Source organism: Mytilus edulis, chromosome 14 (assembly GCF_963676685.1).
Source record: "Mytilus edulis chromosome 14, xbMytEdul2.2, whole genome shotgun sequence".
Lineage (NCBI taxonomy): Eukaryota > Metazoa > Mollusca > Bivalvia > Mytilida > Mytilidae > Mytilus > Mytilus edulis.
Window position 1 is genome coordinate 35,720,572 of NC_092357.1, and position 14,813 is coordinate 35,735,384.

The window sequence follows — 14,813 nt, forward strand, 5'->3', positions numbered from 1 at the left end:
TGGGCAATCACATCTCCATATTTCAGTGATACTAGAACATTTCCGCGAAATCGTAGGCATTTACAGCTTGTGAAGTGTTGTAGGATGATTTTTTGTAAAAGATATAATGTATGGAGAATTTCATAAAAGGTATCAAAAGCCCTCTTTTTTTCCAAACTCCGATATTTGTTTCCTTTCTGTTAAATTCAATTATTTCCCTGTTTTGGCCTCAGACCACAATTATTCTTCTCCTTTGCTACAATGCATATTTTGGTAAAAGTCAAATGAAATTAAAAATTTGAACCACTTCAAAGATGAAATAAATGTAACTGCTTATATATAGACCATTATTAGTCTAATAGAATATGCTTTTAGGACAATCCATCAGTGCTTTTTCGTTTGAGAGACTTAATAAATAACATGCCAATAGTATGATATGAATCTTGTATATATGACTAAGACCGACTAAGACTAATTTGAAGGTCGGTCGGAGGGGTCCTAATCCAAAAATCCCGGGCTTAAAAACATGAAATCCCGAGATGAAGAATTTAAAGAAATTCATATCCCGAAATCCCGAAATCGAAAAATATATTCCCGGATCCCATAAGGATCAATCCGCAAATCCCGAGATTAAAAACACCCGATCCCGACATCCAAAAAAAAGGTCCTGCCTTGAGCTCTAATCTCTACCCTACTTTCATTTTTGCTAAATCACTACTTTCACTTTCAACAATAAATTTGTATGCGCCATTTATGGGCATTATGTTTTTTAGTATGTGCATCCGTGCGTTCGTTCGTTCGTTCGTTCGTTCGTCTGTCCGGATTCAGGTTAAAGTTTTTGGTCGAGGTAGTTTTTGATGAAAATGAAGTCCAATCAACTCGAAACTTAGTAAATATAGTGTAGATGTGGCATCCGTGTTCTATGGACACATTCTTGTTTCGAAATGTTTTACTTTAATATATATGCAACTGGTATGATCCCTTAATTAGTAAATATTTCAAAGAAAACAGTAGACAGAATACAGAGAAACTCTATACATTAAAGTAGTATAATCGTAGTTTACATGAAGATAAAGGCGAAAAATAATTCTGCACTATAAGGAGGTATAATATAGTTATGGTTCTTGCGATCGAAACACCATGATATGGAGAACGTTCTGATTGGCTTATTTATTTTTCATTTTTGGCATCTATCATACGATTGGTTGTACTTGTGCATGTTTCAAACCGGAAGTCTTCTCCATGACTAAAAGTCAATCTGAAGACTCCTTTTTTTGTCGTTTTTCTCCCAAAATAACTCAATCTGAATAATCCTAAGAATGGATAACAAATGCGACTATGCATGTTACCTATAGACCACAGAGGCATGATGATTAATGTATCGTGGAAGGAAGAGAAGCGACACACAAAATGAGGTCTTTTGAGATTTTTTGTTTTCTAGTTTTCTTTCTGTCGGCTTATAATCGACTTATTAGTGCGAATTTCACTTTGAAATCTTTCGTCTCTCTTCCATATATTGAAAGTATTTGATTATTTGCAGTCCATATTAAATTTACCTGTGACTGTGTGCATCGCAAAGTGCCATTTTAATGAGGAAAGTGTTATACCGTCATCTTTGCTTATTGTGCTAAAGACACCAACGTTTATCAGACTTTGTCATTTCCAAGACACTTTTAAAGAAGGGGACATACTAAATAAATAGGTCTAAGAAAAAAGACCACGCTTTCGCAACAGACTAATGAAAAAGTGACATTACGCTAAATTAATAAAAGAGGGACGAGGATACCAGAGGGACAGTCCAACTTATAAATCGAAAATAAACTGACAACGCCATGACTAAAAATGAAAAAGATAAACAAAGAATAGTACACATAACACAACATAGATAATAAGCAACACGAACCCCACCAAAAACTAAGGGTGATCTCAGGTGCTCCGGAAGGGTACGCAGATCCTGCTCCACATGTGACATCCGTCATGTTGCTCATGTTATCACAAATCCGGTAAATAGTCTAATTCGGTAGTTCACATTCATAAAAGGGAAGGGGATTGTAGTTACGAAGTAAGGAACATATCCGATGAAAGACGATGTATTCATCTATAATTGTATATATACATGTAACTGCGAACTAGGAACAATCAGCGTTACAAACGCTAAAAATGTATGATTTGCTACAGAAACACTCACAATCAATAATTTAATTGAGGAACGTTACAATACTACGATCTGCTTCAGGAACGCTCAAAATAAATAATCTGTCATATACCTTAAAATTTCATTTCCTATGTTGTTGCTAGAACATCGTCCTAAACATGCATGAACAATGTGACACTCGACGTTAAACAGCCATCAATCAATTAATCAATCAACTTGAACACATCGAACAGCAGGTAAACAAAAGTTGACTGTTTCTCCCTCATATAGACATCTCAGCAAAGTGAGTTATAAATATAATGAACTATGTATAGTAAATATGAATGACAAGAGTACAATTTGCGTCTTTTGATCCTAATACAAATAATCAATTTTCATGGGTATAATTTATCATTGCATTGAATATCATGTAAGTACAAAAATGTATACCAAAGTAAGTATAAGATACGCGTTGCGTAATCTGTATTTGAAAATATTACTCTAAACACTTGAAATAATTGTATAACTTCTTTATTAAGCCTAATTCATAGAACACATAGATTATAAGATTGCTGATATTGGAAGCATTTTTGGTTCATTTCCACACATTTTTTATGTCAAATACAACATTACATTAATTATTTTTAAAACAAATGGCTCGCATTAAATTTACTTTATTCTACTTTCATTTTTGTAACATTGTTGAGAACCGCTGGTTTTATATCAATATAAAAAAAGTAAGAACGTTTCAGTTTAACACACAAATCATATTTGCATTTTTTTCTAATTAGTCTCACGAAATAGTGTAAAGAAAAGCAGTTTTCTTTGTATTTGCAACAAGCAGTTTTCTGTTATCTGTATCAATGAAAATAGTAATTGGCGAAGAGAGACCGTCATCTTTGGTCAGGAGTTCTTTGTGGTGCTTTCCATCTTTTGATATAATGACAACATTTGACGATTGTTCTCCAACAACATACACGTTTCCATTATTATCAACAACAATGCCTTGTGGTTTATTCAAAACAAATTTATCTTTAAAAGTCCAAACAAGTGCTCCATTACGATCACAACATACTACGCTGTCGTCTAAGTAATTAGTGAAGTATATCCTGTCTGTGTATACAGCTACGTATGAATATGACGGTAACTTAAAACTGATCACGCAAGATGTAGTACCGTCCAAAATATTAATTTTGTATATACCACGTCGTTCTACACAAACAAACAGCGAGTTGTGATCTCGTGCGATTCCATATGGACTACTAGGAAGTTTTATGAACTTTATTTTGCTTCGTTTCTTAATGTGTATGATATCAATACCGACCTTTTCCCTTGATTCTCCAGATGTTATAGCAACAGTTTTTTCATCAATTAGTGTTATGTCAAACCCTAAACTAGGATCTACTGACATTTTATATTTGAGTTTATTATCTGATGCAATTACGGTAAGCAATACACCCTGGACTAGATAATCAGTGTATAACATGTCCCCCTCTGCTGACATACAACAACCTCTAATGTCCATTCCGTCTGTAGTTATCTCTTTCTGTAGAATCAACTTCACATCGTCAATAGTCTTCTTCGTTGTTACTACTTGTAACTGCGCTTGCTTATTTTTCGCTCTAGTAAACTCAATGCTGCTTGTATGAGTTCTCATTTCAATTGATCCAATGTTCTTTAAACTGTTCAAAATAGTTTCCACAAATGGGTCTACCGTCCATTCTAGTTCAAGCTGCTCCAAACGTTTTGCCTCTTTCATTGACTGCAGATATTGTTCATTTTCATAAACTTTGACCTCAATTTCGTTCATTCCGAGAAATGTTTGAAGATCAGATGCGTATTGTTTCATCTTTTGGAAATTTTCCTGACATTTACTGATAATGATTTCTTTTTCTTTGACCGGTGATAAAACATTCTGAATACTCTCGAAATTTTGACATGCCTTTTTGTCAAGATCTTTTATAATTTGTTTTTCAAGATTTTCTAGGTGTTTGTTTATTTCTGCTCTTTTCTGTCGAATTTCTTTAACAAGTCTCGTTTTCGTTTCTTCAATTTTTGTCACATTAGAATTTCTGTCCTTTTTAATTTGGTCGATATTTTGTAATAAGTCGCCAAGTCTTGATTCTAAGTCTAGAAACTGCTCAGAGGTCTTGACGTTATTGATGATTTTCTCAAGAGTAGTAACGTTACATTTACGATGGTCATTGATACATTTGAAACAAATAGGTAATGCATGTTCAACGCAGTACTGTTGATATTGTTCATTGTGATAGATACATGATTGCTGTATGTCAGTTATAAATGACGGAATCGACTTGTAATCCGAAATTGGTATAGGTTCGTGACTTCGCGAGACTTTTAGTAACTTGTGGTGATCTTTGCACTCATCACAAAGAGCTTCTTCACATTGCGGGCACCAGTGTTTCGATGTTTGTGTTATCTGTCGAAGTGAACAAATGCCACATATACTGGTAATAGTGGCCATTTTGAAATTCTGAAAGATTAAAAAAAAGTTTGTTTTGTAAGTGTATATATTACTTTTATATTGATGGTCTGATTTGTTACCTTATTTTGTTAAAGTTTTTTTCTCAACTATATATAGCAAATGCCGACCAGTATTTGTTGTATCAACAACGGAAATGTCAGTGATTTAACCGATGCTGTATGTATTGTGTTTGTGACGTTAAAGCATTTGCCTGAGTGTCTTCGTGCCATATATAACTCTTGATTAAAATTTCTGACTAAATCGCAATTCTTTTATTGATCTATCCATTTCTACGGAATAAAAGAAAAATATACGATGGCGTGGGTTACATGTAACTATATAATAATGGTGTATAATATTTGTTATTGACAACTACATATAGGCCTTCACAGAGTTAATATTCTGTAATAATTACATTAAATGTATGTTTCACTATAATACGTTATTATCATTGGCTAACTGTACATCACGTGTTATTCCTTAAGCAGTTGTATCACACAATAAAACTTTTCATTCAGGATGACACGAGGTCCCACAATAAAGTGCACAGGTAAATGAAATAAAAACTTGATAAAAGGCGTGTTTTCGTGATCCTATAGGGCTTCATACAAAATGTACTTCGGTCAACGCTTTTACACCCCAATAAATTTACAAAAAAGAGCATTCAATTCTTAAATGCACCGTCGCTTCTTTCTGATATGTCCTGTCTGACCACTTGTTTTCTTGGTTTCCCTTGCATATAAGGATATCAATAGTTGTTTTCATGGGCTTAATGCTTGCAAAACGCAGCAGCTTTTATCAATAAATATACATTTAGATAATAAGAAATAGAGACGTCATAACTTTAAAATCAGTGGCCAATTGTCAAGTCTCAACACTGATTCTCTTTCTCAGGATTTTCTCAAGTGTAGCGACATGAAGCACAAATAAGTTGGTCAAATCTGTGTCATTTTTATAGAGTAGAGTTTCAGTCAAGAGATGAGATAATTTACTAAATAAGATTAATTGATTAATTGGCGTTTGCTTAACGTCCAGTGGCAACTTTTTATGCATATTCAGGACTGCAACAAAACGATAAATACATTAGGTAGGTTGTCTTAGATGGGATTACACAGAAGAACGTTAGACATTTTGATTGCAAATGCAAAATAAGAACTGTTGCAATCAATGGTTCATTGTTGTCACATCAAGAAGCTTCGTATTTAACGATATCTCTCCGACAGGACATGGTTGAAAATGTATACATATCTCACATTCAAACAGACGTCCCACGTTACATGATGATTTACTTCAAAGACGCGATAAAATCTAGGATTTAGTTTAAGTTGATTTTAGTCTTGCATGATTTTTATTTTTAATTGTATTTGGCTTTTAACTAGCTGTCAGTAACTTCTTGTACTCTCGAATCGTACTTTCTTGTTTATTTGACCTGTTGTTACTAGTAATAAAAATCTAAAGCACAACCAGCAACACTAATAACTGAAGCAAGATCAACATGAGCCCTTCTAAACAAAACTTTGGAAAATCTCATGAGCTCAGTAAGGGCAAGAAGATGGATTCAACTATACATGTAGGAACTGTCGTAATGCTCATGTGAATATATGAGTGCTTTATTGTGCTTCATGCTTAGCCAAACGGACCAAAAGTTAAAATACAATTACGGGAGACGTCAATAGATGACAGCATTTCCATATACTTCATTCAGTGCTCACTTGTGTTTTAATATGTGTTTTGATTGAGTCGAGCCATTTCAATTGATATTTTATAGTTTGTCTTTTTGTGTTGTCATGTTACACTATTGTTTCCGATAAGGGTGAAGGTTTGTACCTATTAAAATGTTTAAAACGGCTGCAATTGTTTGCACCTGTCTTTAGTCAGGAATCTGATGTTCAATAGTTGTCGTTTTTTTGATGTGACTCATGAGTGTTTCTCGTTTCTCGGTTTTTTTTATATAAATTAAACTGTTGGTTTTCCCGTTTGAATGATTTTACAATATTACTGGTTGTGCCCTTTATAGCTTGCTGTTCGGTATGAGCCAATGCTCCGTGTTGAAAACCATACTTTGACTTGACCTTTAATTGTTTACTTTCATAAATTTTGACTTGGATGGAGAGTTGTGTCATTAGCACCCAAACCACATCTTCTTATATCTATATGTTCATAAGATAAGGTAAGTTTGAAATTCGATAGTTTAATTGATTACGTCAAACAAGATCATGTTTTTCTCTGACTGTTTATGACTTCTTTACACTAAATACATAGGATGTTAGATGTGTACGAATTGATAATTGAGTCTTAGATGCAAGCTTTTTAAGTAGTTGTTAGTGGTCTGAACTAGCTGTCAGTTAACTACGAGTGCTCTCAGATCTGTTTCTAGTGTCTTTTTGTTGTTGGGATGTACAATTCCCCGGCTAAGTCCACTTGTATTTTTTGTCCAATGATGAGTTAAGCCCCTTTCAACGGATTTTTAAATACATGTAGTTCATTCTTATGCTGTGTTGTTATACCACTGTCCCAGGTAAGGGTTTGGTTGGGATCCTGCTAACATGTTTAACCCCGCCACACTATGTATGTATGTGCCTGTCAGGAGTCTGTGAATCAGTAGTTGTCGTTTGTTTATGTATTACATATTTGTTTTTCGCTAATTTTTTGTACATGAATAAGGCCGTTAGTTTTCTCTTTTGAATTGTTTTGCATTGTCATTTCGGGGCCTTTTATAGCTGACTATGCAGTATGGGCTTTGCTCATTGTTGAAAGCCGTATGGTGATATTTAGTTGTTAATTGCTGTGTCATTTTGGTCTCTTGTGGAGAGTTGTCTCATAGGCTATCATACCACATCTTTTTTTATATTAACGTTTAAATTGTGTAGTAGGGAAAAAAATTAGGGTTTTCACATCACTTTTGGTCATGTCAATCATCAAAGGCAAAGACACATGTAAAAAAAAACGAATTGATATACAGAATGATAACTAACTACATGTATGTTGGGAATGTTTTAATTCAAGTTTTCCTCCTTCTAATTTTGTCCATTACACCCATTTCAGTCTTTTTTTTTTGCAGTAATTTTGTAGCGCAAAATTGTTCTCAAAGACCGTGTACTTGCTTAAGATGAAATTTGCTTTTTATTTTGGGTATTTTTTATATATAGCTATTCAACGATTTTTGGCACTTATCCATCTTCGGATTTCAAATGTTTGGCTTTGAGCTTTCCTGATGAAGGTAAATCCAGAAAATTGCTTCGGACTCAAAAAATTGTTAAACTTGTTTTTTCCATTTTTTAATTGTTTGTAAATTTATAATGACTTCATTTCAATTTTCATTTCTCAGCCGTGACAAAAAAAAATCTGATTAAAATTTGGCAATACATACAAAGAAATGTTTAACGGAGTAAAATTTGCAAAAAATCATTTACGTGCTACTTATTTCGTGCCAAAAAAAAATTGTGTTGCGTTTTTGGAAAATTACGCTTTCAGCGGCATGTTTCCAATACCATTGACCAGAACTACAGGAAGTCGATTATTGCCTCCGCCTACCGCACTCGGTTTCATATTTACTATTTTACATACTAACTGGAATCTGCTTGTATAACGCTACTCTTGAAGAAAGTTTTTTAGACGGACGGGAACCAGTTTACATACTTTATTTAAGTTACAAAAAAATCTTGACCTGTCCATAGAAAGGCTTGTATATTCCGCGGTTTTATTTTCCAAAATTGGACCTTCCAGAGGGGGTGCGAACTATAGAGTACAATAGGCAAGAAGTAAGAGAACAAGTTCAATTTCGTGGCGAGGTGGTTTGTTTACGTTCCGCCATCTTTGTTATTGATATTGTAGAGGGTGCTCTCAGCATTTTTCAACTAATAATTTTAACTCATCCATATTAACTACTCAATATCAAATTAATACTGATAAATATAAAAACTAAACATTTCATTATAAATGTCTCGTTTCTTTTTAATGCATTGGTTGAAATAAACTGGTATCTGCTAGATTGAAACGATATAAACATAGTAAAAAAGACAACCGTAAATAAACCAGCTTAGAAATTGTAAACAACAAAACGTAATCGGTTATTGTTCATTGCGTTTTGGTGTTTCATACTGACTAATATGGTTTGTATTAGCTTAAGACCGTTCAAACATTAATGTGATAGGTATATTAAAGACTGTTTTACAAAAGGATGGAACTGTTTTACTTTCAAAGTCGTATTATAGTGATATTTTTCATGTACGGATTTCGACTTTCACCGGTTAATTTCTTCTTTAACACGTGCTTTTTTAATTTCCTGTTTAAACATACAAAAGTTTTTCTAAATTGTTTTTTAAGTGAATTAAACTTATTTTAACAATCTTGAGGCGTTCTAGAATCATTTACAAGCAGTTTCTTCAGCTTCTATTTGATGATGGAAAACAGGTTTCCATAAGAAAATACCGCAAACGATCGCACAGGATTTGAAATTCAAGGTACTGTCTTATGTCCAGTCTTATTCTTGACGTATATTAACGATCTTCCAGACTACCTTAAACCTTAAAGGGAAACTTCGCAAAAAAATCAAAAATTGATATTATGTTCATTCTGTATAAAAATGCTCAAATTCATAGATATTAAAGTTTTATTCCGCTAGATAAGCGATCACCATCGATTTTAAATTTAGAGTATCAATTCTCTGCGTTCGGCCATTTTGTCGTCTTTCTCGATTAATAACAACGATATGTCTATAAACCACAAAGGAACAAAACGACAGTAACCGATGTAGTCGTAATTGCGTGTCGATATCTTGTCACTCGTACGGTTGTTTTATCCGACTAAATAACTTGATACGGAAAATATTAGATTATTTTTTTTTAATTACCATGGTCTGTTGTTTTTAAACTGTTAATATTGGAATTAGGTAAAAAGTCAAAGTTGAAATCATAAATAAGTGTTCCGTGAAAATTGTTTTCGAAAATCTAATTTGTTCATAATTCTTTAAAGTAATAAACTTTTTTCAAATAAATTCTGATCTTCCCTCATCTGATCACCAGAATGGCTAAAGGTATTACTTCCAAAGGTATTGTGAGGGGTGTGAGGTGACACGTCCAGGTATTCAAGCGATTTCCTGTCGGGCTTGCAAGTTCATGCATCGTTTCACTTCTGCAGGTATTGATCAGTGTACACGGCTGATAACTTATAACTTTCCATTTTGAACTATCAGATGTATAATATACAAGTCTGTCTTACTTGTCATTACTAAACTCATACGCTTGTTTATAAATAACATTTCTGGTGTAAAGAATATTATTCATAAAAATATAAATAATACCCCAAAAAAAAAGATTTGATGAAATTAAAATCTATTTAAATATTTTTTCCAAGGGTGAATTTGGGAAAATGTAATATATACTCGTTGTCAATAGTGAAGGACAGAGTGGAACATACCAGAAATATTGATTTAAAAAATGAACGCACTTGTCGACGATTCGTTTATACGACTGAATAGAACGTTACGGAACTATAGCGCAATTTAAAATATATACATGTATACATTGAACATAAGAAAAAAATATATATTTTGAATAAATTGGGGTAAAAGTTTTGTAAATAGACTAGTCCACGTATGCCAACAGTATGTAATCATCGAATGTCGATAGACTATTGTATACCAAAAGAAGAAGAAGAAGAGAACCAATTTGATTTAAATACAGTTCCCCTTTTTTATGAGACATAAATCAAGGACAAGAGGTGTATATCATTTCATTCTGACACATGAATTAAGTTTCCCGTCTTTAACCGAAAATTGTTTATTTCTTAGTAAATTAATTTATTTGAATTCAAATAAATAATAGCACCAAATATAATTAAATAATTCCACGGCGATCTATTTTCATTTGCTACCAACTTGAATATGTATTTTAAATGTGTGTATTAAATGCTCCCTTGTTTTATAATCCACTGATCCGAATAGACAGTCACAGCTGGCAAGGTGTGCCCTAGAGGCGTGGTTAACATGACACCGAAGTGAAAATAACAATTTACCTTTCAACAAGCCATCTACAAGTTTTGCCACAGAACCGTGAATACACACATCGTATAAACCTAGTCATAGCAGAGACAGTAAAAGGTCAATAAGAGTACACCAACATATTGTCTTTACAGATTATTGTACTTTAATTTGTTCACAAAGTTATCAGTCCGAAAATGCATTAATTAAAAATAAATTTATAACATTTTGTGTTGTCTAAAAAATTAATTTGAATATATACGTTTAACATAGAAAATTTATCTCATGAATATGTACAATTGCACGTCTGTGCGTTTTATCTTCTTATTATCGGCTGGTTATAATTATTAGATAAAGCAGAAGTCATCGACGCGCTTACGATTACGTTAAAATAATTTTATGATTAACAAACCAAGACTTTTAATGATTGTATTTTAAATCCCGGCATGCAAAAACCAGGAGAAAATGTCACGACCTACAGGAAGTTGTTAAAAATTTTCATTGATTATTGAATTTCTCCTTTATAACTGCAATTATAGCAATAAAACTTTGTGAATATATATATTATGTCATAATGAACATATTTAAACCATAAGTAAAAAATCGCGAATTTTCCCTTTAAGATTATTTGCTGATGACAGTATCATATACTTGCCAGTTAAATCCCAGAATGACTGCTTAAAACTGCAAGCTGACCTTGATGCAGCTGCAAAATGGGAAAAACCACCCAGACAAGTGTAATGTTCTCTCTGTCACAACTAAACGTCAACCTTTACAACATAATTACTCTCTCCTCACAATCATATTTTAGAAACTGTTACATCTGCTAAGTACTAAGTCATCACATTACAATCAAACCTTAAATGGGACAAACACATAGATTACAATATCTTAAAAGCCAACAAAATACTCGGCTTCCATTGAAGAAACCTGAAAACATCAAATCAAAACACCACGAGCCACCCATACCAAGCACTTGTCCGTCCCAAACTCGAATAAACCTGCTCAGTGATTCCCTATATAAGCAACCAAATTTTTTCCAGAAAAGGCCCCCTCCCCCCAAATCCGCCTCTGAAAAGCTTCATCTCGTGTACATAGTTTTAATCACTACATCTGTTTTCTGCACTGTTTGGTATATAACTAGAATATTAACTAGTTTTAAATAAATATATTACGCATGCACCAGTCATTAATCACCTTTATTCAGATTGAAAACTGGAAAACTTAGATAAGAAGAAATTACCGACGTTTCATTAGACTTTTTCTAACAGTAACAGTTAGAAAAAGTTTTTTTACCTAAAATTTCGTGGAGAGAAGGGGGTTCGGACTGTGTACCAGTGCGAAATATACAAGCCTTCCTACGGTATTTATTTGTACAAAAAACAGCCAGAAGTCAATGGATACTGTAGATCATTCAGGTAGTCTTGACCTATTCAGTTGTACTAAAAAAGACAGCCAGTTGTCATCTTCACTTCACTCACACACATATACGAATATCAAATATATGCTTACGAAACATGTTGCAATGTAAAACTAATTACGGAATGTGAAAATCAAGACTTGCATAAAAAATATCCCAATATTAGAGACAGTGGCGTCATTTTTCCTCAGAGCTTACAGGTCTTTGATTAAAGTCCGTCAGTATACTATCACAACATTATTTCTGACCTACTATCACAAAAATGTCTTTTCGAATGATTATCAATTGGGCATAGTTTTAAACAAATATATAAGGTGAACAGGTATAGAATATTTGTTTAACTTTATTGGTTATTTTATTTTTTATTTCGTGCCATTTTTTACGGCATGTTGTAACCCGATTTTAATTTGGTTATTTTGGAGATAAATTTAGGACACATTCTTTGGAAGAAAACAAATAATGAATGAAAAACCTGTCACAAATGTCTGCATAAAGAATATGTATAAAATATTTGAACTATATTAAAGATCGTGTATGCCTTACCGATATAATATGCTTAAACAATCAGGGGTAATCATCCATTCTTCTTTCACAAGGAAGAAAAAGATCACATGATACACATTGATATATACTGACCGACCTTTAAAACACGATACTAAATAATTCGTTTAAAAAAAAATCAATACCAGTAAAGGTGTGCAAAACTTGTAAAATAAACTCATTTCATAATTGTTAAAATAAAGTTTGCAGATCAAAACATAATTTGATTTCGTGATGATTAATATTTCAATCATGTTATACATGTTGTAAATACAGATTCACTTTTTCAATATTTTATTATAGTCTCACGACATACAACAACACATATTTACACAGTTATTCATTTAAACAGGTACATCAAACATACATGTATAACAAGAAAATTTAAATACAAATTGTATGTGCCAATCTTAAACGATTTATGAGAGACTTCACAAACAATTTCGAAAAACAATTCGATAATATACATATCATTTATGATATAATATTTGATTAAGAATATCACTTTAAAAAATTCTGATCAAATGGTATTGCAGATTATGACGTCTCTTTCAAAAACTTCATCATTATTTAATGACAAAATTAATTTTTCATTGTATCATAAAACGGTTAAATCGATATTAAAATTTGGAGCTTCATAGAACAATATGTGCCTAAGATCTTCGTATAGTGTACATTTTAATAAAACATGTAGCTCATCTTGAATACTATCATACAATAAAACATATTCTTTCATGTATGTCTATTCTTTCGTATCTGATGATATCTGCCTGTTTCTATTATAACATGTATAAGGGGAGCAATACCGCACCCAAATTTAGCAAAGCACACCTATATTGAGTTGGCAATTTACATTTTAAGTAAGGTTCAGTACAATTATCATATTTAAATAACTTAAGGTAGTTTTGGGGTATACCTCCATCTTGAAATGTACAATTACAGTAAATAATTGGTCTAGTTCTTTGCCAAAATCTGCAAATTTATATACAGATTTGCAATTGATTGGTTACACTGTTTATTTATATAAAGAAAACTTAGTTATTGCATTATTGAAAATGTTTTAACAAAAACCAAATATTTGTGCTTATAGAAACCATTTTTCAAATAAGTCATGTAAGAGGAGATAACTCTTTTAGTACAAAATTTATACTGGACATGTAGGGAAATTTTCATTTTTTACTTGTACATGTCGCAAGAAAACAATTTCGGTGACACTATTTTTCATTTTCAAAATTCTGTCTGATAGATTTCTTTGCATGCACAATTATGTGTTTTTTTTCATGAACAATCAAAGCAAATTTGGAAAATTTTGAACGACTCGTACCTTAAAAAAATAGCACGGTGAACCCTACTTTTTATCATTTTTTTTTCTAGAATAGTTAAATCTTCATTTTGGCAAAGTATAAGAAAATTCTGTCATTTTTTTCTCTACTCCTTAACTACCTTAATATAAGACCATTTCAGGAATAGATTACTTTAACTGTATTTGGCAAAACTTTTAGGAATTTTAGGTTATCAGCCTATAGACATAATTTAGTCATGTGACCGTGACATCATCAACGTTTTTTAATGGTTTTCTACGGTTTAAAATGGAATTTAGAATTAAATTATAAGAAATGACTGTAATATTTTTTCTGTCTATTCGAAATAACATAATAAATGTGGTGCACACTAATAAATAACCCGCTACGCGCATTATTCATGATCAGTGTACACCACATTTTTTTTTATGTTATATCTTCAATGACAGAAAAAATATTACAGTCATTCCTTAAATATGATAACGATCATAATAAACTTACACGCATGGATCTACATGTATAATATAAATTACTGAGTAAAAATGTTATGCTTAAAAAAGATCCTTGTGTATATAGTTAAACAAAATGTTCACGTGCAATCAGGGGCGTAGCTAGAAAGAAACGATGTGGAAGCAACTACTGCCGAGCGTAGCGAGGCGAAAAATTTTTGGGACCCTATTATGCAGAAATTTTTTTTTTCGGTTTTCGGTCATAGGACGGTTAAAAGAGGAGCTATATGTAGATAAAAATTTATGAATGTAAAACTATTAATAAATCTTCTGAATATAGTAATACATAAACAACAAATATTTGTGATACAGAATTTACTCAAAATTGTCCAAAATCTGCTCTTCGGGTCTGGGCAGAAACAAACTTCTCTATTACTTTGTCAACATTCACACTGAAATGCCGATGAACATTCAGTAATCATGGTAATGCTATGTAACTTTCGTTGTTCATTGTTGATCGTATAT

At 32.4% G+C, this 14,813-nt stretch overlaps 1 protein-coding gene across 1 annotated transcript; it reads right to left on the minus strand.

Annotated features, from left to right (window-relative positions):
• Positions 1-2,627: 2,627 nt before the first annotated feature.
• Positions 2,628-12,607, minus strand: LOC139502467 (E3 ubiquitin-protein ligase TRIM71-like). The gene is made up of 2 exons (XM_071291944.1): positions 12,542-12,607; positions 2,628-4,607 (listed from the first exon to the last, which is right to left on the minus strand). Exon 2 carries the CDS (start codon positions 4,596-4,598, stop codon positions 2,907-2,909), a length of 1,692 nt encoding a protein of 563 aa, XP_071148045.1. The 5' UTR covers positions 4,599-4,607; positions 12,542-12,607; the 3' UTR covers positions 2,628-2,906.
• Between the last annotated feature and the right edge of the window lie 2,206 nt (positions 12,608-14,813).